The sequence below is a fragment of the Jaculus jaculus genome, chromosome 5 (assembly GCF_020740685.1).
Source record: "Jaculus jaculus isolate mJacJac1 chromosome 5, mJacJac1.mat.Y.cur, whole genome shotgun sequence".
NCBI lineage: Eukaryota > Metazoa > Chordata > Mammalia > Rodentia > Dipodidae > Jaculus > Jaculus jaculus.
This window is the reverse complement of record NC_059106.1, coordinates 11,632,810-11,660,634: the sequence shown is the minus strand read 5'-3', so window position 1 is coordinate 11,660,634 and position 27,825 is coordinate 11,632,810. Positions and strand designations below refer to the sequence as shown.

General features: G+C 46.9%; 1 protein-coding gene across 3 annotated transcripts in view; it reads left to right on the top strand.

Moving 5' to 3' along the window:
• The first annotated feature begins 768 nt into the window (after positions 1-768).
• The window catches only part of Tarbp1 (TAR (HIV-1) RNA binding protein 1), a 62,092-nt gene continuing 35,035 nt past the window's right edge, over positions 769-27,825 (top strand). For all 3 annotated transcript variants that reach the window (XM_045150373.1, XR_006637215.1, XR_006637214.1), the window contains exons 1-9: positions 769-1,627; positions 6,859-6,956; positions 8,231-8,300; positions 11,354-11,502; positions 12,659-12,711; positions 16,278-16,375; positions 19,042-19,177; positions 20,804-20,900; positions 25,038-25,127. In XM_045150373.1, coding sequence (XP_045006308.1) covers positions 769-1,627; positions 6,859-6,956; positions 8,231-8,300; positions 11,354-11,502; positions 12,659-12,711; positions 16,278-16,375; positions 19,042-19,177; positions 20,804-20,900; positions 25,038-25,127 — 1,650 coding nt within the window. The remainder of the gene's footprint in view (positions 1,628-6,858; positions 6,957-8,230; positions 8,301-11,353; positions 11,503-12,658; positions 12,712-16,277; positions 16,376-19,041; positions 19,178-20,803; positions 20,901-25,037; positions 25,128-27,825) is intronic.

The following is a 27,825-nucleotide window of genomic DNA, read 5'->3' as shown; positions in this document are numbered from 1 at the left end:
ACTCAGTTGTGTCTGGAACTTGTTTGCAAAGGCAGGAGGCCCTGTCACCCATTTTCACTCTCTCAAATAAATAAATAAATAAATAAATATTTTAAAAAGTCACAACAAAGCAAAACAAAAAATAAAGCAAAACCGAGAACACATACACAAACAAAGCCTAGTTTTGAACGGCACATGGGAGCCAACCCACGCGTTATGTGGGAGGATGCGTGAGCCCTAGGCTTTCACTCAAGCCCAGGTTTACACGGAATACACTCTGTAGTCCCAGGCTGGTCTTGAACTCACAGCAATCCTCCAACCTCTGCCTCCCAGGCGTGCGCCACCACCGGTGTCTCTTTACTTACTCCGTGACCACGACCTCACTAAGTTGCCCAGGCTGCCTCTGACTCCTGCTAGTTGGAATGACTGACCTAGGCTGTTCTGCCTGGCTTCTTACGTAAGTTTAATGCATATATCCAGAGTCCATTTCGGATCCCCTGTGTCATTGTGGGTGTCGCCCAGCATGCACCTAGGTGACTGTGATGTACGTGTACGCGAACCTCTGTCCAGGCTGATTAAGGACCTTGGGTAGGACCTTTCTGCAGTCCCGAGGTAGACCAGTGGCAGGGGCTGGGGTCTTGCAGAGCGAGCATCCTGTAGCCCAGGGGAGGGGACGGGGAACCCGCTGTCTGCGCACGCGCACGCCCTCGCCGCCGGCGCACGCGCACGCCTCCTCGCACGCGGGCCCGCCTTCCCGGAGGCCGGTGGCGGCGGCGGCGCGCTTGGCCCATGGAGCTGGTGCTCGCGGAGGCTTTGCTGGAGGACGGCCGCGATCCTCGGGCCCTGCTCGGGGCGCTGTGCCGCGGGGAGCCGTCGGCGGAGCGCGTGGAGACGCTGCGCTTCGTCCTGCAGCGGCTGGAGGAGCGGGACGCGGGCGCGCTCCCGGGGGCGGCGCGCGAAGTGGCCACCGGCTACCTGCTGCCGTTGCTCCGCGAGCATGCGAGAGGCTCGAACCCGGGGCCCCGCGGGCGCGTGCTGCGGGCGGCCGGCGCGGCGCTGCGCTCGTGCGCGCGGCTGGCGGGGTCCCCGGCGCTGGCCCCGGAGCTGGCCGAGGCGGCGCTGCGGGACCTGGGCTGCCCGCGATCGGCCGACGGCGACTTCGCGGCGGCCGTGGAGGTGCTAGCGGCCGTCGGAGCCTGCCTGCGGCCCCGCGAGGACGGGCCGCTGCTGGAGCGCGTGGCGCGGGCGGCCGTGGCGCGGGCGCTGCGCGGGGACGCGGCGGGCGGGGACGCGGCGGCGCTGGTGGCCTCGCGGCTCCTGCCCGCGCTGGGCCGGGGCGGCGAGGCGGCGCTGCGGGCCGTGTGGGACGCCCTGGCCGCCCTGCGGACGCCCGCGGAGCCCAGCGGCGTGGCGGCGGAGCTGCTGGTGCTGAGCGCGCTGGCCGAGAAGCTGCTGCCCGAGCCGGGCGCGAGCCCCGCGGGTCCCGACGCGCGGCGCTGTGGCCGCTTCTGGACGACGGTGCAGGCGGGGCTCGGACGCGCCCAGGACGCGCTGACGCGCAAGCGCGGCCGCTACCTGCTGCAGAGGGCCGTGCAGGTGTCCGCGGAGCTGGGCAGCGACTGTACCTGCGGCACCCGCGACGGCACCGGTACTTCCCAACCCCAGCTTCCGAAAACCAGCTCCTCGGGGCCACGACCCGGGACGCCTCGGCTAGCGCACGTGGCAGCCCCGGGGACGTCCTGGGGACGTGGCCGCAGCAAGGGTCTCGCTCTGCGCGTGTAGGTCTGGGAAGGGCTGGCTGGCATCCTTCACAGTAAAGGGCTGTACCTGCATTCCGGTACACGGTGAGGCTTGCCTGTCAGTCTTTAGCAATGTCCCCTAGGAATTCTCAGGAGCAGGATGTACTAATATTTGGTAGACATGTCTTTTTCTTTTTCCCCAAGGCATGACACTCAAACTCTAGCCCAGGCTGACTTTGAGCTCACAGCAGTCTTCCAACCTCAGCCTCCCAAGTTGTTGGGATCAAAGGCGTGTGCCACCATCCCGCTGGGCACGTTTTAAATCAACTTTTTTTTTTTTTAAACTTAGAGGGCTTTTTTTTTTTCCTTTGGTCATAGAGCGAGGTTGACTTAAACTTTTTAATCTTTTTTTTGGGGGGGGTATTTTTATTTATTTGAGAGCGACAGACAGAGAAAGAGGCACAGAGAGAGAGAGAGAGAGAATGGGCGCACCAGGGCCTCCAGCCACTGCAAACGAACTCCATGCGCGTTTGTCCCTTTGTGCATCTGGCTAACGTGGGTCTTGGGAAATCGAGCCTCGAACCGGGGTGGTTTGGCTTCACAGGCAAGCGCTTAACCACTTGACTTAAAGCTCTTAAACTGTGCTTTGCCTTGTTCTGTGCACAGGTGGTTAGCAGGGACTACCTTTGATTAGGTGTATTACTGCTGAGTGGTTTCTCCCGCTCCATGCATGAACATACCCTTCAGTTACCTGGCTTCCTTCTTAAAGAAATTGACTTGAAATTGTTTCAATAGATGGGGCACCTCAACTTTCCCAATTGTAGCTAGCTATTCATTTATTCTATATGAAGCACTTCCGTTTTGCTCATGCTAGGTTTATTTTTATTATTTGAAAATTTTTGTTTATTTGATACACCTAGAGAAAGAAAGAGAGAATGGGTGCGCCAGGGCCTCTAGGAACTCCAGGTGCATGTACCACCCTGTGCATCTGGCTTATGTGGGTACTGGAGAATCGAACCTGGGTCATTTGGCTTTGCAGGCAAGTGCCTTAACCGCTAAGCCATCTCTTCAGCCCTATTTATTTTTATTTTTTGAGAGGGGCTGGGCACACCACCTGGCTTGAGGTGGGTTCTGGGGAATCAGACTGGGCAACAGGCTTTGCAGACAAGCATCGTTGACCTCCTGAGCCATCTCCCCAGCCCCCATTTTAAAACGTTGTGAGCCAGGCCTGGTGACCTGCACCTTTAAAATCCCAGCACCTGGGAGGGTGAGGTAGGAGGATCCCATGAGTTCAAGACCAACCTTGGACTGCCGAATGAGTTCCAGGTCAGCCTGAGCTAGAGGGAGACAGTACCTCCAACAAACAAATAAAAGCCAATGTGAAATATTTGAACAATTCCCCAAGTGCTGGGATTAAAGGTATGCGCCAGCATGCCCAGCTCCGTTTATACTTAAAAAAAAAGAAATGCATTCCGTTTTCTGAAATAGCCCTTTCTGTTCACCTGCTTATTTATGTTGCTTAGTTTTTCTGTTACGTCCTTTGACAGTTATTTCACATCTGATACCTGGACATCTAGGCTGGACTTTACTTCTATTTTATCTTTGAGCCATTAAGTCTTTTTTCAAAATGTGATGCGGAACCTGTGTGTGGTATGTGATGTGATGTGTGTAGTGTGCACGTGCGTGTGTTGATGTGCACACAGGTGTGGGGGCCAGAGGAGAACTTCGGGTACCCACTTCTTTTCACTCATCCCCTTGCTTCTTCAGGCAGGGGCTCTCTGAGCAGAGCTGTCATCTTGGCAGTCTTTTCAGTAGCAGCCCTAGCGACTCTCTCTAGTCTCTACACTCGCTGCCCTTTCCATGGCTAGGGCCACAGACATACATGCCGGAGAGCTAGGACCCTCTCAGGCCCTCATTGGGTTCGTTGTTGCTGTACTTCAGCGCCTGCCTGTCATCGTTCTTCCTGGAGCAGTTCTGGCCACCTTGAGCTTAGCAAGGAGTCAGGGGAATGGAAAGGCTTTTTCCCAGCCTCCGATGCTCACTGGCTGTGCCTCAGTGATTGGCTCCTGTTGCTTGGTGGTGATTTGAGAGAGCCAGGGGCTTCTCCATGCTTCTTCTCCCACGATGTCCCAGGCACCTGGGCCTGAGCTTTGGGACTTCAGTGTTTTCTGCCAGCTCTGCTTCCGCTCCAGGCAGACAAGCCTTTCCCTCGGCCCCTAGCGAAGGGCTCTGAGCGTCTGTCTGCATGTTCTTTTGTGCGCACTGCATGTGGTGCCATTGAGAGAGATCCTGAGCACCGGTGTTCCGTGCCGCCTGGACAGGCTTCGTCTCGGCACAGGACACCAGCAGGAGCGGGCTTCCTTCCTTTCCTACACCAGCAGACAGTTTCCTATGAGTTTCTGTGGCAATTGAGGCAGCCAACCTCTGCCTGGCATCAGGTGGGGACAAGGGAGCGAGTATTGGCTTCTTGTGAGTGGCAGGACCAGAGGCGTGCAGCGGTGGGCCACTGCTCACTAGCTTGTGTGTTGTTACACATGGATGCCCCCCACCAGTGAGTCCTGCTGCCTCTCAAGCTAAGGTTACCCTGAGGCTTGCGCCTCCAGGGTCTCCTGCCTGCCCAGGTCCTCAGGAGCATCTGAAAGGCCAAGAAAACACCTTCTTAGGGTTTGTAGAACTTGTAAGCTGTCCAGCCAGCTTAGAAGGGTTCCTAAACACTTAATAAAATGCTGTTGTTTTTAGTGTGTGTGTGTGTGTGTGGTGGCGGGGAATATATGAGTATGTGCTCATACACATGTAGAGGCCAGAATACAACCTCAGATGTCATCCTCGGGAACGCCATCCACCTCCTTTGAAAGACAGGATTTCTCACTGGTCTGGAGCTCACCAATTAGGCCAGACTCTGTGGCCAGTGAGCTCCAGTGATCCTCCTGTCTCTGCCTCCCCAGCATTTATAGGTGGGCCACTAAGCCTTCCATTTTTATGTAAATATCGGGGATCAGACTCAGGTTCTCCTGCTTGTGAGACAACCACTTTATCACCTGCACTATCTCTGCAGCCCCAAATGTGCTTTTAGAACCACTTTTTGTTGCGGTAGGAGCAGAACGCATCCTGAGCTTGGCCAGTTGTGGAATGGCTTGGGCGCTCTTTCTATTCTTGGAGAGACTTTCCGCTTTAGAAATCCTGTCTCTGATGGGTAGATAACTCAGTGTTGAGGAATCTGTGGGCTAGCCAGCCTTTCCTCTTGGGGCTTTCTGCTCTCTAGATGGAAGCTGAAGCCATGAATATCAAAATGACTTGATTTTGTTTTCACTATTGATCAGTGGTTTGGTTGGAGGCCAACTTCTAGCTGAGAAAACATTTCCACCCTAAGTTTTAGAGGCATCTGCAGATAGATGATGGATAGATTGATCTACTGCTTGAGCATGCGGTGCCGCTGCTGGGGAAGTGGAGGCGGTCTGCGTTGTGTTGACAGACAGTGTGTGCCTTTTCCGTCTGGGTTCTCTGATCTGAGGCACAGTATCTGGAAATTCCACCCGATTTCCCCAGTGTGCCAGATATTCGGCGTACCCGCTCAGTCTGGAAATCCATGCTTTGCTCCTGGGTGGTTTTCTTGAGTTATTTCATTGGTGATTTCTTCCATTCTCTCTCGTTTTCTGGGATACTAAACGTCTTAGACTCATCTTCAAAGCATTTTTTTTTTCTCTCCAGTGGATGATTTTGTCTTTTTCTCCAACCCCTGGTTGTCTTTTACTTCTAGTTTTTTTCTTTGAGTTGCTTGTTTCTGCCATCAACTCCTAGCTTTCAGCTGGTAGTGGTGACCTGTATCTTTAATCCTAGCATTCAAGAGGTAGAGAAAGGAGGATCACTGTGAGTTTGAGCCCTCCCTGAGACTACATAGTGAATTCCAGGTCAGCCTGTGCTAGAGCGAGACCCTACCTCAAAAAACCAAAAATAATATTTTTTAGTTGTGGTCTTTATTTTATTTTTTATTTGCAAGCCAGGAGTGGGGGAAGAGAGAGAAGAGAGAAAATAGGCACACCAGGGTCTTACCACTGCACACAAACTCCAGATACACGCATCACTTTGTGCATCTGGCTTTACATAGTTGCTGGGGAGCTGAAGCCTGTCTGTCACGGTTTGCAAACAAGTGCCTTTACAACTCTGAGCTATCTCTATAGCCCTAAGATATTTATTTATGAGGGAGAGAGAATATGGGTGTACTAGGGCCTCTTGCCAATGCAAATGGACTCCAGATGCATTCACCACTTTGTGCATCTGGCTTTATGTGGGTCCTGGGGAACTGAGCCTGGGTCAGCAGGCTTTGCAAGCAAACTCCTTTAGCCAGTGAGCCACCACCCCAGTTCCTTGGCTTTCTCTTTGATGACTGAAAATTCCTTCTTCCTGTGTCTGTCTGGTTCTCTTCCGATTTTCAAATTCTACATTTGAATGTTGTTGTGTGCTTCTCAGTTTTTCCCATTTTTTGGGAATTTTACCTTTGAAAAGTCCTTTCATGCTAGACTCTTGGGGAGAGAATGCAGTTTATTTGTACAGACCTGTCATTCTTAAACAAAATTCCACAACGATAATCTAAATTAAAAAAGAAAATTGGGTTGAAGAGATGGTTTAGCGCTTAAGGTGCTTGCCTGTGAAGCCGAGGAGCCCAGATTCAACTCCCCAGAACCCGTGTGACATAGATGCACAAGGTGGCACATGTGTCTGGAGTTTGTTTTCAGTGGCTGGAGGCCCTGGTGTGCCTATTCTTTCTGTATGTATCTGCCTCTCTCTCTCTCAAATAATAAATAAAATGTTAAAAAACCCTCACCAATGCCAGATGCGTGGCACACACGTGCAGTCCCGATACTAAGAAGTAGAGGAGGAGGAGGAGGGTTACATAAGACCCCACTGCAAAGCCAGGACCAAACAAACAAGCTCCAACCAGCCAAGCCAACCAAAAGAAAAAAAAGAAACAAAATTTCCTCTTGAGTTTCCCCCAAGCTTTCCACATAGGCTCCCCCATGCTTCCCCCATCGCTAGAGAATATCTTATTTGGTGACACTAGTGTGATTTTTAAGAACTGCTATTAAGAAAGCAGTGAAATTGCCATTGGATGAACTAACATTCTCCTTTAAACTCCTATTAGGCCCAAGTCTTTTCTGGTGGTCTGAGAAGAAAAAAGACGAGCTTCTAAAGTTTTGGGAGAATTATATTTTAATTATGGAAACTCTAGAAGGAAATCAGGTAAGCATGTCCCTGTTAAAGCAAATCCAGACACATGCGCTGCTTTTGTGCATCTGGCTTTATGTGGGTAGTGGGGAATTGAACCCAGGCCATCAGGCCTTGCAGTCAAGTACTTTTAACTGCTGAGCCATCTCTCCAGGCCCTGTTGTAGCAAATCCTGTAGCAGTTAGGAGTTTTCTTTTTCAGACATGCATGGAAAGCAGTACATAAAAGTCAGCTTATATATGACACGATAGAATCTTCTCTTCATCGTATCAGTATAATTTAACATAGAATGTAAGTTGTTATGAACTGTTGGGCACCGTCCCACACTTCTGAATTCAGTTACATTGGGGATGAGGCCTGATAGTGTGAGCAGACAGAGGTGTCCGTGCTGCTGCCCCCTGGCGTAGAGGTTTCCTACTTACAAAGTTCCCTGGTCTGTAAGGATCCCATGTATAAGGGTTCCTCTCTTCAAGGTTTCCTGTCTGTAAAGTCCCCCTTCAATAAGGGCCCCAGTCTGTGAGGGTCCCGGGCCTGTAAGATTCTCTAGTTTGTAAGAGTTCCCATGTATAAGGGTCCCTGTCTGTAAGGTTCTCCATCTGCACAGCATCTCTTCATTGTGGCTCCCCAGTCTGAAGTTCCCGAGTCTGTGAAGTTCCCTAGGGTGTAAAGTCCCTATTCTGTAAGATTTCCTATCTATAAGGTTCCCCATCTGGAAGGTCCCAGTTTTTAGGGGTTCCCATCTGTAAGGATGCTAGTCTACTAGCTGCAGACCACCACGGGACCAGCTCTGTGCAGTCACTTTGAGGTGTCAGTCCACGGAAGTACCAAGCGCTGCTGAGGGTTGAAGGACGCTGCTCATTGCTCAGCAGGTAGAGATGCAGGATTTCACATTTCAGCCGAGTCACACCTCACATGGCTGCTTCCAGCATGCTCAGGTACACGAGGAACTGAACACTAGGTCAGCTCTCTTTCCTGTTGTGTGGCTCCGAACAACTCTGGGAACTGGGGAAATGCTTCGGTGTTTCTTCCTGTTTTCATGGTCCGGGACACGCTTTGGGTCTCGCTGTGAACGCACGCGCTCCCAAGCCAGGCTCTAGCTGTGCTCTCTGGCTTCACCGTGCTTCCTCTTGCCAACCTGAATCACGCCGTGACTAGGGATGGAAGAATCAGGCTCCTTGTGCCTGTTTCTTGACAGTGTGAAAACAGAAGGCTACGGTTGTATATACACAAACGCTCCCTAGGTTGTAAAGGTGCGTTTTCATGTCATGATTCTTTGCTCTTGTTTTTAGATACATGTTATAAAGCCAGTCTTACCAAAGCTAAACAGTCTGTTTGAATGTGCAGTGTCAGAGGAAAATGGTAATGATTACTTTTTTTTTTGTTTTTGTTTTAATAACATTAGTTTTCCCTCCAATCTCATAACTAATCCTTGTTCATCATAAAGGTTTTGGAAAAAATCACATGATAAAGAGGAAAATGGCTCACTCTGTATTGCTGCTGCCAAGTGGTACTGCATTCACCATTGTAGATGTGCCCCGTCTGATTACACTGCCCATACATGCATCCCACCTAACAGTGTGTCTATGCCATGTCACCTGTCCATCTCCTGTGTCCCATCTGGTCATACTGCCCATACATGCATCACGCCTAATGGTGTGTCTATGCCATGTCACCTGTCCATCTCCTGTGTCCCATCTGGTCATACTGCCCATACATGCATCATGCTGAGCAGTGTCCATACCACATCATTTATATCTCCTTGAATAAGTCTTCCAGAACATAACTTTTTAAAAAAAATTTTTTTTTTTTATTTGAGAGCGACAGACACAGACAGAAAGACAGATAGAGGGAGAGAGAGAGAATGGGCGCACCAGGGCTTCCAGCCTCTGCAAATGAACTCCAGACGCGTGCGCCCCCTTGTGCATCTGGCTAACGTGGGACCTGGGGAACGGAGCCTCGAACCGGGGTCCTTAGGCTTCACAGGCAAGCACTTAACCGCTAAGCCATCTCTCCAGCCCACATTCATTTTTTTAAAAACAGTTTACCTTAAGAATTTTGGACATATTTAGGAAATGGAAAGGTATACACAGTGACCCCTTACCTGCCACATACAGCCTCCGCTTCTCCCTCCACAGTGGTGATCACACTGCCATTTCCTCTGCTAGGGCCAGTGTGTGTACTTAAAGGACACAGACCCTTTGCTGATTCTCTTATGATGGTAAATACTGTGTTTTTCACAGCAGCTTGTTGATGTGAATATATGTATACACGACTTAACTGTTGTGTGGTTTTTGTCATCTACCTGCATGTGTGCATGTGTGTGTGTACATGCATGTGTGAGGAGAGACCAGAGCTTGATGTCACATGTCTTCCTCTGTTGCTCTCCTTATTCTCTGAGAAAACATCTCTCACTGAACCAAGGGCTCACCAGTTCTGACATCGTTATGTCACTTTTACATTTGCTGGCTGGGGATCAGTTGTTACATGTCTTGAACTTAGAAAGAGAACATTCCAGGATATAATTTTAAGTGTGTGACTATGTATATAAAATATATATTTTAATTAATTTATTTGCTTGAGAGAGAGAGAGTGAGTATGAATGTACCAGGGCCTCCTGCTACAAACTCCAGACACATGAACCACTTTGTGAATCTGGCCTTATGTGGGTACTGGCAAATCAAGCCTGGCCTGGCCTGGCGTGCTTTGCAAGCAAGTGCCTTAATCTCTGAGCCGTCTCTCTAGAGCCTTAAGTATAACTTTTAGGTCTTGATCATAGCTGAATTAGGAGTGTGTTCAATGAGAAAATCAAGAAAGCTGAACTTCCTAAAATCACTCTGTGAAATTAGGCTTAAATCAGTAATACAGGCCCACACTTTAATATTCATAGGAATGATCAAATGCTGTATGACTGTGTTTACACTGGGGATTAAGTGAGATAAATGGGTTTTGGTGCCTGCACTAGATAATTACCACTTGAATAATTTGACTTCTTAGGAATTGAGCTTTATTTTGCTGGTGGCAGTAGCTGTTCTCTGACACTCTGGGAGTTTGCACAGACCTTAAACATCTCTGATTCCCTTGGGGCCAGCATTTAATTGAATCCTGTGGTGACTTCACTTGTGTACTTATTATTAAAGTGACACTTTTTTCACCATATTTTGCCCACAGCTGTTAGTAAACCAAATCAAATAGCAGTTTTGAAAAATTACCACAACCAAAGAGTTGAAAACACATGTTGAGGTAAATCACAAATAATGGCCCCACTTATTTATAGGATAAGTTAAAAATGGTGATTTTTTTTCCTAGTAGAATTAAAGATTACCTTAAAGATCTAAAAAATATGCCTTTTCTCAGCACTTTGGAGACAGAGGTAGGAAGATCACCGTGAGTTCGAGGCCAGCCTGAGACTACATAGTAAATTTGAGGTCAGCCTGGGCTAGAGTGAGACCCTACCTTGACAAACAAAACAAAATGTTGCTAAGAAACACATCTATTGTACCATTCTACCTTTTATTTGTAGATTCAGTTATGTACTCACTTCACAGACGTTTACATGATACTTGGTTACACTAAAGTCTCGTGGACAGAGCTGTGAGCTATAGGCAGCATTTTTCTACTTGAGTTTCGTCTGTTTTTCACTAAGAAATCATTGTGGCTATCAGGTCTATGAACGGAACAGGAAGGGACCAAAATGGGGTGTATGTTGAGGGGATGGTTTGGCTAATTAGGGGATGATATCCACCAGGCTCAGATCCCAGAGCCAACAGGGCATGAGATGGTAGTTGCTGTGTGAGGCAGATAGGACAGGGTGCCGCGAAGCAGGCATGCAGAGGGGCATAAGCTGGAGCGGCTGGCATCAGCCATGTCCCATTCACACTTTCAGAGTGACGGGCAGGAAGCCATCCAGAGGTTTAAGTGGAGCTGCTGGAGTGAGTTTGAGATTTCTTTTTTTGTTTACTTATCTCCTAGCTCACTCTAGCCCACACTGACCTGGAATTCACTCTGTAGTTCCAGGCGCAGCAATCCTCCTATCTCTACCTCCCAAATCGTCCATTAAAGTCATGTGCCACCACACCTGGCTGAGTTTTAAGATTTCTGTATGAAAAATAGCATAAAGTGGGGGTAAGGGAAGACTTGGCTAATGCCATCCTAGATCTAAAATTCTGGTAGTGCTTCCTTTCTGCAGACCGTGGAGGGCATGGTAGTCGTTTGCAGACTTCATAAAGGAAACTGACGAATACAAATACTGAGAACCCAGTGATTTTGGTTCAGTAAACACCCTTGGCTGTGATTAGAAAGCAAACTCATGCTTTTGAATTGTAAGGAAATGAATGGGTCTGTGTAAGTATGTAATCTACAAGCAGTGACAGAAAGTGAGACTTGAATGTCAACATTCGCCATTGTTTCCACAGGCTGTTGGCTCCTTCACCCCTCCTGGCTCATGTGTATTTACAAAGGAATGTTTGAAAGTGAGAACAAAATCTTAACCAAAGAAGGTGTTACCCACTTTTTGGAGCTGTATGAAGCAAAATCGCTCCCATTTGCACCAGAACTCTCTGAGGTAATGCATTCTGTCCCTACACCCCTTGTTCCCTAAGAGGTTAACCTATTCTCTGAGATCTTCATGAAGGCACGCTGTGTCAGCAGGTGACATCATACCCATCTGCTCATGGCAAGGCCTCTCTCTCCAAACCTGGCCTTGTCTGCTTCAGGCCCATCCTTAGAATCAGTTCCCAGCCGCCCGGCTCCAGAACACCCTCGTCTAGCCTGGTGTGGAAGCCACAAGTGATGCGGTTCCTGGAGCCCTGGGTCACTGTGCTTTGTTTAGGGAGTCTGTCTGTCTGTCTTGTTACCGTCGCCTGTCTGAGCTTCATTTGTTGGAACCCACACAAGGAGAAGAGACTGGGAGTTTGGGTTTATGTTGTCATGCTCTGTGATTCATAGACCCTTTCTTTTGGTTCAGTAACCCACCTTGCGTTTAAGGGTGGCCCGTGTCAGCTTTCTGATGGGCCACACATGATAGCACTGAGCACTCTGCCCAGGTCCGTCCTTCCTGCACCTCTGTAGAAGCTTGGTTTTGCTTTGCTCCTGTGTGTACATGGAGGCCAGAGGGAAACCTGGAGTCTCATCCTCAGGAATGCCATCCACACTGTTTTGGGACAGGGTCTTTCATTGGCCCAGATCTCACCAGTTAAGCTAGACTGGCTGGCAAGCAAGCCTTCCTGTCTCCACCTCCCCAGCACTGGGATTACAAGCGCACGTCAGCACACCTGACATTTCCATGTGTGTTCTGGGGATCAGACTCAGATCCTCAGGCTTGCAAGGTTTCAAAGGGCTTGATCAACTGAGCTAGCTCCCAGCCCCAAACTTTAGTGTTTTTTTTTTTTTTTTAACCAGTATCAAGAAACCTTTGGAATGTAAATTTCCCTTTTCTCTCCTGGTTAGAGGGGCTTGAGTCTTCTCGGGAGGGTCTTTTTGTTTTCCCGTCACCCTTTGCTCCCACTGCTACTTCTCTGGGCTCCTTTCTCCTTTGCTGACTCCCGTGGCTCTCTTACTGTCCTGTACGGCGCTCAGCAGGTAGGAACATGGTCTCTTCACTTAGTCATTCTGGTTAACCTAATGCCCCCACCAGGAAGCCCACTGGATTAAGAGCAAGCTCATTTTTCACAGTTGCATTCATATCTATTACCTGCCTTTTTGTTTTGTTTTGTTTTTAGTTTGTTATTGGACCACTAATGGATGCACTTTCAGAGAGCTTTCTGTATGTTAGGTAAGCAAATGTTCTCTTTTATTTTGCTGTTGTTCAGGTTATAGGAATCAAATTGAGGGTCTTGTGCATGTTTGGTAAATGCTGTTCCACGGCCTTATATCCACCGTCCCACTTTGGTGAGTTTTGAGTCCCCCCAGTGGTCACTGGCTCCTGAAAAGAGAAGCTTCTCCAACCAAAAGTGAGAGTAGCATTAATGTACGGGCATAAGCACAAGTATTAAGAGGGCCGTTTGATGGGCATAATATATCCATTTTAGCCAGACAACAGTACTAGTTTCCTCCCCAGGGCTTGTGACCTCACCTGCCATTTTTTAAAAAAATATTTTATTTCTTCATTTCTTTGAGAGAGAGAGAGGAAGAGGCAGAGAGAAAGAAAGAATGAGCGCACCAGGGCCTCCAGCCCTGCAAACGAACTCCAGATGCATGCACCCTCTTGTGCTCACATGCATCCTGGGGAATCGAACTGGGGTCCTTAGGCTTCACAGGCAAATGCCTTAACTGCTAAGCCATTTCCCCAGCCCAAGATACCCCCCCCCCCCGAGGTTGGGTCTCACTCAGGCTGACCTGGAATTCACTATGTAGTCTTAGGGTGGCCTTGAACTCTCAGCAATCCTCCTACCTCTGCCTCTCAAGTGCTGGGATTAAAGGTGTGTGCCATAGGCTTTCAGTACAAGGAATTGCTCCTGTGGAGTGGGCCTCAAGTTCAGAGAGCATTTGGTTTTCCCCATAACACACATGCCACCTTTGCATCATTTGGTACGTTTGGCTTGGCTGGCCAGCTGTAAAGCTTGCAGGGTCCTCTGCTGGTTAATACCACTGATGACTTTTCTCCCCCCAAAGAGCTGCATAGGTCTTTCTAGAATCCTGACAGTTAGTCAACAGAAAGGAGGCTTCCAGCTCAGTTCTGGCTTGATTTCTCAGTGACCTTCAACCCAGACATATGGAATCTTTAGCAATAAGTTTTTATCATCTAGTTCTGGTGGGTATCCAAGAGCCTTCTCAGTAGCTTGTGATGGGTTGGAGATACCAGGGGTCTTCTTGGAAACAGTATCTTATATGGCTTGTTTTCTTTCCCTTTGGGGTGACTTTGCATAATACTTTGGACTTTTTTTTTTCATGTTATTTCCCCCTCTCTGCCTATCTCTTTCCTTCCTTCTCTTCTTTCCTCCCTCCATCCCTTTTCTCCCTTCCTCCTATTCCTCCCTTGTCTTTATGACTGGGTCTAACTGTAGCCCAGGCTGGCCTCAAACTCCCAGGCCTTCTACCTCTGCTCCTGAGTGCTAGGGTTACAGGCATGTACCACCACCATCACTTTTTTTTTTTTTTTTTTGAGGGTTTTGCTTTAGCCCAGGCTGACCTGGAATTCACTGTGTAATCTCAGGGTGGCCTTGAACTCACAGCAGTCCTCCTACCTCTGCCTCCCAAGTGCTGGGTTTAAAGGCATGCACCACCACCGCCTGGAACCATCACTTATTTTTGTTTTAATGTTTGATTTTGACTTAGCTTTCTATGAATTCTAGGAAAGTTCTGGGACTAACATAAAGGATTCCCAAATATCTTTCCTCTGTAGTCATCAAATGTTAATGTTTTACCACATTTGTTTAGTTTTTGCCTCTTTGAGTGTGGGTAGCTCTGTTTCCTAGGTAGACTTACCTACCTGTGCATTTTGGTGTTTGTCCATCTGCCCATCCCTCCCTCCCTCCCTCTCGCCTTCCTTCCCCCCTTCCCTCCATCCATCCTAAGAACTGCAAGTTCACATTTGTTTAGTTTTTGCCTCTTTGAGTGTGGGTAGCTCTGTTTCCTAGGTAGACTTACCTACCTGTGCATTTTGGTGTTTGTCCATCTGCCCATCCCTCCCTCCCTCCCTCTCGCCTTCCTTCCCCCCTTCCCTCCATCCATCCTAAGAACTGCAAGTTCACTCCAGTTTCAGTCCAGTTCCTTGTGGTCCACCTTAACCTTTTCCTTTCTGTATTTGACAGTGGCTGCCATGATTCATTAATGTCCGCTTATTCACCATTTTCACCTTTGGAGAAGTTTAGCAGTTAGAAGTTTGTTAGTTCTGTGCCATAGTCTTATTTATTTATTTTTGGTTTTTCAAGGTACGGTCTCACTCTAGCTCAGGCTGACCTGGAATTCACTATGTCGTCTCATAGTGTTTGCAAACTCATGGCGCTTCTCCCACCTCTGCCTTCCGAGTGCTGGGATTAAAGGCGAATGCCACCACACTGGCTCTATTTATTTATTTGAGATACAGAGAAAGAGGTGGGGGTGGGGGAAGAATGGACGTGCCAGGATCTTTAGCCACTGAAAGGAACTCCAGAAGCATGCACTATTTGGCTTTATGTGGGTCCTGGGGAATTGAACCTGAGTCCTTTGACTTTGTAGGCAAGCGCCTTAACTGCTAAGCCATCCCTACAGCCCTCACGGTCTTATTTTGAGAAATATCTATACCCTTAAATTATCCTTTCAAACTTCTCTTGCTTTTAAAATTATATCATCTCTAATAGTGAGTAATTCAATTTATAACTATAAGTAATTTTCTATTTGGGGTGCTTCTAAAAAGAAAAATCTGGGCTGGAGAGATGGCTTAGTGGCTAAGCATTTTCCTATAAAGCCTAAGGACCCCAGTTCAAGGCTTGATTGCCCAGGGCCCACGTTAGCCAGATGCACAAGGGGGCACATGTGTCTGGAGTTTGTTTGCAGTGGCTGGAGGCCCTGACGCGCCCATTCTCTCTCTATCTATCTGCCTCTTTCTCTCTCTGACGCTCTCAACTAAATAAATAAAAATGAACAAAAAGAAAAAAAGTCTCCCCACCCCAATTTCTTTAAAACTGCTTCATGATGCCTGAGCTAAGTTATGTAACTCTATTAATTTCTAATGTCTGTCTAATAAATACTGAGTTTGATTTGCCAGGGAATCTTTAGTCTCCAAATGAGTTGCCATTTTTGAATAGTGGTCCACATCTGTGAGACAGTGGATGGCATACCGTGTGTGAGAAGCCTCCGTGCTTTCAGAAGAGTTGGTCTACACGTTTGTCATGAAACACTGGTGTTTCTAACACTATAATACATTCGGTTAGCAGATAATATTTCTGGAAGAAGCACAGAGCAGAAAGACCTGACTTGAGAGTCAATGTTAACATTTAAATGTTTTTGCTAAAGTAATTTATTACTAGTACATGTCTTTATTCTGAATGTCCTTTTATTTCAGACCTAAAGATTTAAAACCATTGAATTATATTATGGAGACAATAAAATATAGTTCAAAGTGATGATTTCACACTGTTATGTCTTCATGATACTGTTGATCAAGATTGGTATGTGCATGGGGCAAAAGTGCCATCAGAGGTGCCATGCCTCGGGACGGCAGGTCAGAGTCCCCTATACAATGTCCTATTTCCTATAACCAAAGGACTTTATTAAAAAAATAAAATGCACATTCTGGGAAATAATATTGTCTAGCCATTTTATTACTAAAATACTGGAGCCATGGTATATTAGACTAGTTTCAGCATATGCATTTGTAAATAGATTTTAAACCACTTTTTTCTCTCTGTGTGTCTGTAGGTCCCCAGGCCAGCAGGTAGGAAGTGGTTCTCCACTGGGATTAAAGTTACAGAAGTTTTTAGTCACTTACATTTCTTCTCTTCCTGAAGAACTCAAGAGTATGTATCAGAAAAGAGGTTTTCTAATTTACTGTTATTTAAAACACTTAGCATCTGTTGGTATAAGCGCCTTTCTGTGACACGATAAGCATTTGACAAAGACCTGCCCAGTCCGTCAGCCTGGTGCAGGGGTGTGGCAGGGCCGCCCTTGCCCCCCGTCGTGCGCAGCCCTGTCCCCTGTGCCGCTGCGCCTCAGTGGCCTGGTGGGGGTGGGGAGGGAGGAGCCACAGCCCCGCCATTGTCTGCTTTTCAGTTCCACTACATTGGTTGAACAAAGGGCCTGATTTAAGGAAGAAGTGGTAAAAATACCCATTGTGGGATTGTTGTTTTGGGCAGATGCTTAGATAAGAAATACAGCCTTGTTTTCTGTCAGACCTGCACCCTGGAAATTCTCCCGGTTGGGCTGTTTCCCTGCGCGGCGCCGAGGCTGGAAGTGGAGCCCAGGCGGGGAGGTAGTGCTTGCTGTGCCGCACGGGACGTGCTCGCTTCCCGGGCCCCTTGCCACTCTTGCCTCTGGGACTTAGTGGCCCTGGGTGTGGAATATGTATCTTCCTGGCTTTTTTTTAAGCTTTGTATTGACAACCTTCTAATGTCTAAACCATATACCATGATCATAATTCACTCCCCCCACCCTCCTGCTCCCTCCACTGAAGCCCTTCCTTTCTTCCAGCTCGTCTCCTCTTTTTTTTTTTTTTTCCAAGATAGGTCCTCACTCTAGTCCAGGCTGACCTGAATTCACTATGTAGTCTCAGGATGGCCTTGAACTCATGACAATCCTCCTACCTCTGCCTCCCGAGTGCTGGGATTAAAGGTGTGTGCCCCACACCTGGCTAGTCTCCTTTTTTGATGTTATTTTTCCCCTCTGACCATGCAGGTCTTGCATAGGTAGCCTCAACCACTGTGAGGTCATGAATACCACGTTCACTTTGTGTCTGAAAGACAATATTGAAAGCATTCCTCCCCTCCATCATTTGGCTCATAGATTCTTTTTTTTTATTTTATTTTATTTTTTTTATAATTTTTTTTAAATTTTTTATGTATTTATTTGAGAGCGACAGACACAGAGAGAAAGACAGATAGAGGAAGAGAGAGAGAATGGGCGCGCCAGGGCTTCCAGCCTCTGCAAACGAACTCCAGACGCGTGCGCCCCCTTGTGCATCTGGCTAACGTGGGACCTGGGGAACCGAGCCTCGAACCGGGGTCCTTAGGCTTCACAGGCAAGCGCTTAACCGCTACGCCATCTCTCCAGCCCTGGCTCATAGATTCTTTATGCCATTTCTTTTTCTTTTTTTTTTTTTTTTTTTTTGTGGTTTTTCGAGGTGGGGTCTCACTCTAGCCTAGGCTGACCTGAAATTCACTATGGAGTCTCAGGGTGGCCTCAAACTCATGGCAATCCTCCTACCTCTGCCTCCCGAGTGCTGGGATTAAAGGCATGTGCCACCATGACCATCTTCGATTGGTTTTTAAATTATTTATTTATTTATTTACTTACTTACTTACGGAGAGAGAGAATGGGGGCAACAGGGTCTCCTGCCACTGCAAACAAGATGCATGCACAACTTTGTGCATCTGCCTTTACGTAGGTACTGGGGAATCGAACCTGGGCCTTCAGGGTTTGCAGGCAGGAATCTCTCGAGCCTCCATCTTCTGTTTTGATATCTCATTACTTTTGTCCTCCTCCATATTCCATGTCAATATGTTAACGGGCTCAGAACGGCGCAGGTCTTGGGGTAACAACCTCTCCTGTGAGGACATGAGTACACCAGTCAGTTCGTGTCTGGAGGACAGCGCCCCGAAGTACTCCTCTCCACACTCACTCTTCACCTCCTCTCCCCGCGCTCCCCGAACCTTGGGGGGGTGTGATTGAGATGCCTCGTTTAGTTTGAGCTCTTGACAGTCATTCCCCCTCCCATTATTAGGATGTCTACAACACCCTGGGATACTTATTTTGCTAAGTAGAAATACAATTGAAACGTCATTGATTTCTTATTAGGCTTTATTGAAATTTAGTTCCCATTCTGTAAAAGTCTCTCTTTAAACTGCCCCAGGGGCTTTGCTAGCACGGGTTGGTCATCCAGCACTGCTGTCTGGCTTCTCGGCTCCTGTTGCTGTGAGCGGTGACCATCCCCAGCCGCAGCCAGCCTCTGACCCACTCTCTGTCTCCCTAGATTTCTGTGTTCTAAGCATCCATACACATGGACTGACCAGTACATGGCTTCTTTACCCAGCGCCGTCCCCCAGGTTTGTCCATGTCATGGTCTTGGTCTAAGTCGGCATTTCATCCTGTGGCTCAGCCATACTCCACAGGGTCGGCATGTCATGGCATCACTTGGCAGGCTTTTGTACTCTCCCCTCTTTTCACTGTTTCAAATATTCATGTACATAGTTTTGAATGGATACCTGTGTTCAGTTCTCTTGGGCGTATGCCTGCAAGTGGAATCGCTGGGTTGCATGCTCATTCCCGTCGTGGGCTCATTTCCATCCTGCCTGCTGAGCTGGCTGCTCCGGTCACATTCCCATCTGTGAGCGTTCCGGTTCCTCCCTCCATCCCGACAGGCCGCTGGCCCTTTGCTCACGGCATCATGGTGGGCGTGCAGTGCCGTCTCGTGGGGGTCCCTCTTGATGCGCTCGTGGGTACTGACGCCATTTCCTCACTTTCTGCTCAGGTAGCTTCCTGCTGAAGTTCCTTCAGAAGATGACAAGCAGGCCCTGGTGTGCCGTGCCAGTCCTGTTTCTCTCGAAGGCGCTGGCCGGCATCCCGAGGTGTAAGGCCCTGGCTGTGGAAGGCCTTCTTGCTCTCAGGTAGTTCCCTCCCACGTGGTTATTTGCTTTGACTTTTTTGTTGTTTGTTGTTTTTCAGGTAGGGTCTCACTGCCTAGCCCAGGCTGCCTGGAATTCACTGTGTAGTCTCAGGCTGGCCCCAAACTCATAACCTCCTACCTCTGCCTCCCAAGTGATAGGATTAAAGGTGTGCACCACCATGCCTGGCCGTATAATTTTGTGTAATAAAAAATTGAAATCTTTTTATTTATGTGATTGAGCGTGTTTTATGAATGGTTAATTTAATATGTAATTCATATTGACATGACTTCATGTTGTTGGGGTTTTGATTACTTTAAGGCTGGGTTGTTTTTCCTTTTTATATTGATAAAGGCAAAGCATCCAAGTGCTTTTTTAAAAAATTTTTTATTTATTTAATTTGAGAGCGACAGACACAGAGAGAAAGACAGATAGAGGGAGAGAGAGAATGGGCGTGCCAGGGCTTCCAGCCTCTGCAAACGAACTCCAGATGCGTGCTCCCCTTGTGCATCTGGCTAACGTGGGACCTGGGGAACCAAGCCTCGAACCGGGGTCCTTAGGCTTCACAGGCAAGCGCTTAACTGCTAAGCCATTTCTCCAGCCCCCAAGTGCTTTTTGAGACAGGGTTTTACTCGATAACCCATGGGGCTCGGGCTGCCCTTGAACTTACAGCAGTCTTCCTGCTTCAACCTTTTGAGTGCTGAAACTACAGGCATGAGGAGCCATGCCCAGTTTATAGTCCTAGTTTTTAAAATATTTTATTTTTGTTTATTTATTTCAGAGAAAAAAAGGGCATATTGTGTGGGAGGGAGCGAGAATGAGAGTACTAGGGCCTTTGGGTGCTGCAAACGAATTCCAGATTCATGTGCCACTTTGTGCATCTGACTCACATGGGTCTTGGGGGATTGAACCTGGATACTTTGACTTAGCAGGCAAGTGCCTTAACTGTTAAGCCATCTCTCCAGATTGGTTTCATGTTGAAATTAAACTCTTGCTGGGCATGGTGGTTCATGCCTTTGATCTCAGTACTCAGAAAACAGAAGTAGGAGCTTGCTGTGAGTTCAAGGCTAGCCTGGGACTACAGAGTAAGTTCCAGGTCTTCCTGGGCTAGAGTAAATCTTTGTCTTAAGGAAAGAAAAAGAAAAAAAGGAAGGAATAAAGAAATTGCACTCTAGGCAGAAATGGCGACATACCTTTCTATTGGCATTCAGGAGGCCGAGGTAGGAAGACCACAAGTTTGAGGCCAGCCTGGACTGTAGTGCTGGGGTGAGCTTGGGTTACATAGCAAGACCTTTTCTCAAAAGAAGAATTAAGGGCCAGGCGTGGTGGTGCACACCTTTAATCCCAGCACTCGGGAGGCAGAGGTAGGAGGATCACCATGAGTTCGAGGCTACCCTGAGACTCCATAGTGAATTCCAGGTCAGCCTGGGCTAGAGTGAAACCCTACCTTGAAAAAAAAAGAAAAAAAAAGAAAGAACTAAGAAAATTGACCAATGTTTAGGGACACCATGGGAAACAGTGGCTTTGCAGTTGTGGGGACAGTCCTTTAGTGCATCGGAAGTCATAGATGGTGTAATTCGGTAATCGTCCCTGGGAACCTGCCAAAGCATTTTTATGTGTCCATGTCAGGGATGTCATCCAGTGCACCATGATCACGCACCAGATCCTCCTCCGAGGGGCCGCGCAGTGCTACCTTCTCCAGACGGCCATGAACTTGGTGGACGTGGTAAGTGCATTTGTGTGTGTGTCCAGTGTCCCTCAGTGGTTCTCCACTTGCCACAGGACTGGGGTCACTGGTGGTGTGACTTCATGCAGCTGTTTCCATGGGTGCTAGGGTGAAATCTGAGTGGTTCAGACTCTCTCAAGCCCTGTGATTGTGCAGCAGGCACTCTAATCCACTGAGTCTTCTCAGCCCCCCCCCCCAGGGTTTTTCTTTAGGCATGGGGGGGTCATATTTGTTGCTTTGAAAATAGTCACTTTTTTCTTTTTTTGTTTTTTTTTAATTTTAATTTTTATTTTTATTAACATTTTCCATGATTATAAAATATATCCCATGGTAATTCCCTCCCTCCCCACCCCCACACTTTCCCATTTGAAATTCCATTCTCCATCATATTACCTCCCCATTACCTTCATTGTAATTACATATGTACAATATCAACCTATTAAGTATCCTCCTCCCTTCCTTTCTCTACCCTTTATGTCTCCTTTTTAACTTACTGGCCTCTGCTACTAAGTATTTTCATTCTCACTCAGAAGCCCAGTCATCTGTAGCTAGGGTCCACATATGAGAGAGAACGTGTGGCGCTTGGCTTTCTGGGCCTGGGTTACCTGACTTAGTATAATACTTTCCAGGTCCATCCATTTTTCTGCAAATTTCATAACTTCATTTTTCTTTACTGCTGAGTAGAACTCCATTGTATAAATGTGCCACATCTTCATTATCCACTCATCTGTTGAGGGACATCTAGGCTGGTTCCATTTCCCAGCTATTATAAATTGAGCAGCAATAAACATGGTTGAGCATGTACTTCTAAGGAAATGAGATGAGTCCTTTGGATATATGCCTAGGAGTGCTATAGCTGGGTCATATGGTAGATCAATCTCTAGCTGTTTTAGGAACCTCCACACTGTTTTCCACAATGGCTGGACCAGATTGCATTCCCACCAGCAGTGCAGAAGGGTTCCTTTTTTTCCACATCCCCACCAACATTTATGATCATTTGTTTTCATGATGGTGGCCAATCTGACAGGAGTGAGATGGAATCTCAATGTAGTTTTAATCTGCATTTCCCTGATGACTAGTGACGTAGAACATTTTTTTAGATGCTTATATGCCATTCGTATTTCTTCCTTTGAGAACTCTCTATTTAGCTCCATAGCCCTTTTTTTTTTTAAGTATTTTTATTTATTTATTTATTTGAGAGCGACAGACACAGAGAGAAAGACAGATAGAGGGAGAGAGAGAGAATGGGCGCGCCAGGGCTTCCAGCCTCTGCAAACGAACTCCAGATGCGTGCGCCCCCTTGTGCATCTGGCTAACGTGGGACCTGGGGAACCGAGCCTCGAACTGGGGTCCTTAGGCTTCACAGGCAAGCGCTTAACCACTAAGCCATCTCTCCAGCCCCATAGCCCATTTTTTGATTGGCTTGTTTGATTCCTTATTATTTAACTTTTTGAGTTCTTTGTATATCCTAGATATTAATCCTCTATCAGATATATAGCTGGCGAAGATTTTTTCCCATTCTGTAGGTTGCCTCTTTGCTTTTTTCACTGTGTCCTTTGCGGTGCAAAATCTTTGTAATTTCATTAGGTCCCAGTGGTTAATCTGTGGTTTTATTGCCTGAGCAATTTGGGGTTGTATTCAGAAAGTCCTTGCCAAGACCAGTATGTTGAAGGGTTTCCCCTACTTTTTCCTCTAGCAGTTTCAGAGTTTCCGGTCTGATGTTAAGGTCTTTAATCCATTTGGACTTAATTCTTGTGCATGGTGAGAGAGAAGAAGACGCAGAGAAAGCATTTGACAAAATCCAACATCCCTTCATGATAAAAGTCCTACAGAGACTGGGAATAGAAGGAACATATCTCAATATAATAAAGGCTATTTATGACAAGCCTACAGCCAACATATTACTAAATGGGGAAAAACTAGAAGCTTTTCCACTAAAATCAGGAACAAGACAAGGGTGTCCACTGTCCCCACTTTTATTTAATATAGTTTTGGAAGTCTTAGCCATAGCAATAAGGCAAGAGACACACATAAAAGGGATACAAATTGGAAAGGAAGAAATCAAGTTATCATTATTTGCAGATGACATGATTCTATACATAAAGGACCCTAAAGACTCTACTAGCAAGCTGTTAGAGCTGATCAAAACCTACAGCAATGTAGCAGGATACAAAATAAATACACAGAAACCAGTAGCCTTCATATATGCTAACAACAAACACAGAGGATGAAATCAGAGGATCACTCCCATTCACAATTGCATCAAAAAAAATAAAATACCTTGGAATAAACCTAACCAAGGAAGTAAAGAATCTATACAATGAGAACTTTAAAACACTCAAGCGAGAAATTGCAGAAGACACTAGAAAGTGGAGAAACATCCCTTGTTCCTGGATTGGAAGAATCAATATCGTGAAAATGGCAATCTTACCTAAAGCAATCTACACATTTAATGCAATCCCTACCAAAATTCCAAAGGCTTTCTTCTTGGAAATAGAAAAAACAATCCAAAACTTCATTTGGAATCACAAAAAACCTCGAATATCTAAAATAATACTGAGCAACAAAAAAGAGGCTGGTGGTATCACCATACCTGATTTTAACCTATACTACAGAGCCATAGTAACAAAAACAGCATGGTACTGGCACAAAAACAGACATGTAGATCAGTGGAACAGAATAGAGGACCCAGATGTAAGCCCAAGTAGCTATAGCCACCTGATATTCGATAAAAATGCCAAAAATACTCATTGGAGAAGAGACAGCCTCTTTAGCAAATGGTGTTTTGAAAACTGGATATATATCTGCAGAAGGATGAAAATAGATTTTTCTCTCTCGCCATGCACAAGAATTAAGTCACTTTTTTCTTTGAGGTGGGTTTCTCACTGTAGCTCAGGCTGACCTGGAATTCATTATGTAGTGTTAGGCTGGCCTTGAACTCATAGTGATCCTCCTACCTCTGCCTCCCAATTGCTGGGATTAAAGGCATTATAAAGATGTGCACCACTAAACCCAACTAGAAAATGTATTTTTTAAAAATATTTTATTTATTTATTTGCAAGCAGAGAGAGAAAAAAAAAACAGAGAGAGCATGGGCCTGCCAGGGCCTCCAGCCAGTGCACATGAACTCCAGATGCATGCACTACTTCGTGCATCCGGGTGCTAGGGAACTGAACCCTGGTTGTTATTAGGTTTTACAGGCAAGTGCCTTGACCACTGGGCCGTCTCTTCAGCCCACGTTCCTTTTTTTTTTTTTTTTTTAAACAACAGACTAATTCCTTTTTATTTTATTTATTTGAGAGATCATGAGAGAAAGAGAAAGAGGGAGGCAGAGAGAGAGAGATAAAGAATGGGCTTACCAGGGCTTCTAGCCACTGCAAACGAACACCAGATGCATGTGTCACCTTGTGCATGTGGCTTACATGGGTCCTGGGGAATCGAACTGAGGTCCTTTGGCTTTGCAAGCAAATGCCTTAACCACTAAGCATCTCTCCAGCCCCAACCAATTCCTTTTAAAATGTAACTCTTTCAGGTGTGGTGGGGCACACCTTTAATTCCAACAGTCCTTTCATCCCAGTACTTTGGAGGCAGAGATAAGAGGATTGCTGTGAGTTCAAGGCCAGCCTAGGACTACAGAGCTGAGTTCCAGGTTAGCTTGAGCTAGAGTGAGACCCTACCTTCAGAAAGCAAAAAAAGCAACAACAAAAAGATTCTTGAGTTCGAGGCCAGCCTGGGCTAGAGTGAGATCCTGCCTCAAAAAATAAAGAGGGGCTGGAAAGATGGCTCAGCAGTTAAGGTGCTTGTTTATAAAGCCTAATGGCCCAGGTTTGATTCCCCAGTACCCTTGTAAAGCCAAGTGGACAAAGTGGTGCATGTATCTAGAGTTCATTTCTCTCTCTCTCTCTGTCTCTCTGCTTGCGAATAAAAATAATTAAAAAAAATTTGCTAGGCATGGTGGCACATGCCTTGAATCCCAGCACTCAGGAGGCAGAGGTAGGAGGATTGGTATGAGTTGAGGCCATCCTGGGACTGGCAAACTGAACCCAGGCCATCAGGCTTTATGAGCAAGTACCTTTAATCTCTGAGCCATCTCCCCAGCTCCTAAAACTGAGTTCTTTTTAAAAACTCTCTGTGTAGGAGAAAGTGTCACTTTCTGATGTTTCTACGTTCCTCACCTCTCTGAGACAAGAGGAGTGCTTAGGACGGGGGACCATGCTGTGGACAGAGGTGAGATTGCAAATAAGTTCTTTGAAAGCTTTATATTTAAAAACATCACTTTTGGCCGGTTGTGGTGGTTCATGCCTTTAATCCCAGCACTCAGGAGGCAAAGGTAGGAGGATTGCCATGAGTTCAAGGCTACCCTGAGACTCTATAGTGAATTCCAGGTCAGCCTGGGCTACAGTGAGACCCTATCTCAAAAAAACAAAAAATAATAATTAATTTTCAAGTTGAACTCATTCCTGACCAATTATGCAAACTCTACCAGTTGCTTTTCCCGCAGTGTTACCCTAAGTCATGCTGCTGAGTTTCACCAGGTGACCGGGGGTCAGGGAGTGGGGGGCGTTCACAGTGGGGGGATGGTGCTGTAGAGAGGGGCCAGGGGGCAGGCAGTACGGGCACATCTCAGTTCTGGATGGGACATGTCAGACACAAAACATCAGGAACACAAGCCTCCTCTTTTTCCTTTTTCTGTCAGTTACTGCTCTGACATTTGGTAATTCTTAGTTCCTCCTGCCTTTTAGGATTCTGCGTTATCATCAACCCCCATCTCGCACCCCAGTCCCAAGCTGGCCTGTTTGCTTTGCTTCCAGCATGCCCGACAGGCTGTATCCCAGAAGCCTCCTCCCATGAGAACCAGTCCTTGACCAATGGCCCTGAGGCCTCATTCATGTACCTGCCCACCCCATCCCTCTTCTTGAGGCAGGGTCTCATTACCCGAGGCTGGCCCAGAAGTAGTCTCTCTGTCACCCATGGCCCAGGATGGCCTTGAAGTACTGACCCTCTGCTTCTACCTCTAGGGTGCTGGCCTGCAGGCATGCCCCACCACGCCTGGTTATGGGCTGCTGGGGCTGGAACCCAGGGCCTTGTGCATGCTTCTGATTGTATCTCTTATTCACATATGCTTGGCTGGGTTCTAATCTGCATCGTCCCAATTAATACAGCATTTATTTTTATTTATTTGTTAGAGACAAGAGAGAGGGAGAGCAATAGTGACACTGGGTGCGCCAGGGCCTCCAGCTGCTGCATACGAACTCCAGACGCAGGCTCTGCCATGTGCATCTTCTTACATAGGACCTGTAGGATTGAACCAGGATCCTTAGGCTTTGCAGGCATGTGCCTTAACTGCTAAGCCATCTCTCCAGCCCTAATACAACTTTTGAAGACAGAAGCCATAGATTAAAATTTCTCTTGCCTCTTGTATATACAAGACCACTAAGGCAAGGGACTTTTTTTTTTTTTTGATCTTGAGTAGGTGATCCTCCTACTTCTGCCTCCCCAGTGCTGGGATTAAAAGCATGTACCATCATGCCTGGCTAGGCAAGGGATTTTTTTTTGTTTGTTAATTTTTCTCAATTTTTATTAACATCTTCCATGATTATAAAAAAAAATCCCATGGTAATACCCTCCTACCCCCACTTTTCCCTTTGAAATTCCATTCTCCATCATATTCCCTCCCCATCTCAATCAGTCTCTCTTTTATTTTGATGTCATGATCTTTTCCTCTTCTTATGATGGTCTTGTGTAGGTAGTGTCAGGCACTATGAGGTCATGGATATCCAGGCCATTTTATGTCTGGAGGGAGCACGTTGTAAGGAGTCCTATCCTTCCTTTGGCTCTTATATTCTTTCCGCCTCCTCTTCCTCATTAGACCCTGAGCCTTGGAAGATGTTACTCAGTACTCCAGTCACTTCTTTCCAGCACTATGATACCTTCTGAGTCATCCCGAGGTTACTGGGCAAGGGATTTTTAAAAAAAAATATTTTATTTATTTATTGGAGAGAGAACACAGGTGTGCCAGGGCCTCCTGCCACTGCAGACGGATAAACTCCAGAAGCATGTGCCACTTTGTGCACCTGGCGGACATGGGTACTAGGGAATTGTACCTGGGTCTTTTGGCTTGATCGGCAAGCACCTTAACCACTAAGCCATTTCTCCAGCCCCAAGGTTTTTTTTTTTTTTGAAAAAGAATACAGTTCTGACTGCCATACAGGAGAGAAATGAGAGAAGTCAGCCTATAATGGGAGCTGAGCTCACTTCAGCAGCACTCAGGGTAAGATTAAAGTGATGTGGAGGCGAGCCTGGCCTGTACGCCAGGATGACGTGCAAAGCCCTGAAGTGCTCAGTGCTCTCCTGGCTAACAACTGACGAGAGCATAGACCAGAGCACTGCTGGAGAAATGAAGGAGGCAAATTGGGAGCTGTGAAAGGTAGAATTTCACTCTCCTTTCGTGACCACAGCTTCTTAGTTACACAGAATTGGAATATGAAAGTGTCTAATCAAGAAAACAATCACCTGTCAAGCCCACTGTCAACTTAAACCTATATTTTAGATTTGTCCCCAGTCCTCCCCTCCCCTCCCCTCCCCTCCCCCCTTAGAAATCCTTTGATTTATTTGCAAGCAGAGGGAGAAAGAGAATTTTCTTTTTTATGTTCATATCTGTTATCATGTTGCTAACTACCCTAGATATATCACACCAGTTGCTTAACTATTTTAGAGTTTAAAAAATTGTTTATTATTTATTTATTTATTAGAAAGGGAGAGAGAGAATGGGTGTGCCAGGGCCTCCAGCCACTGCAAACAAACTCCAGACACATGCACCACCATGTGCGTCTGGCTTACATGGGTTCTGGGGAATTGAGTCTGGGTCCTTAGGCTTCACAGGCAAGTGCCTTAACCTTAGTACTAAGGCATCTCTCCAGCCCTG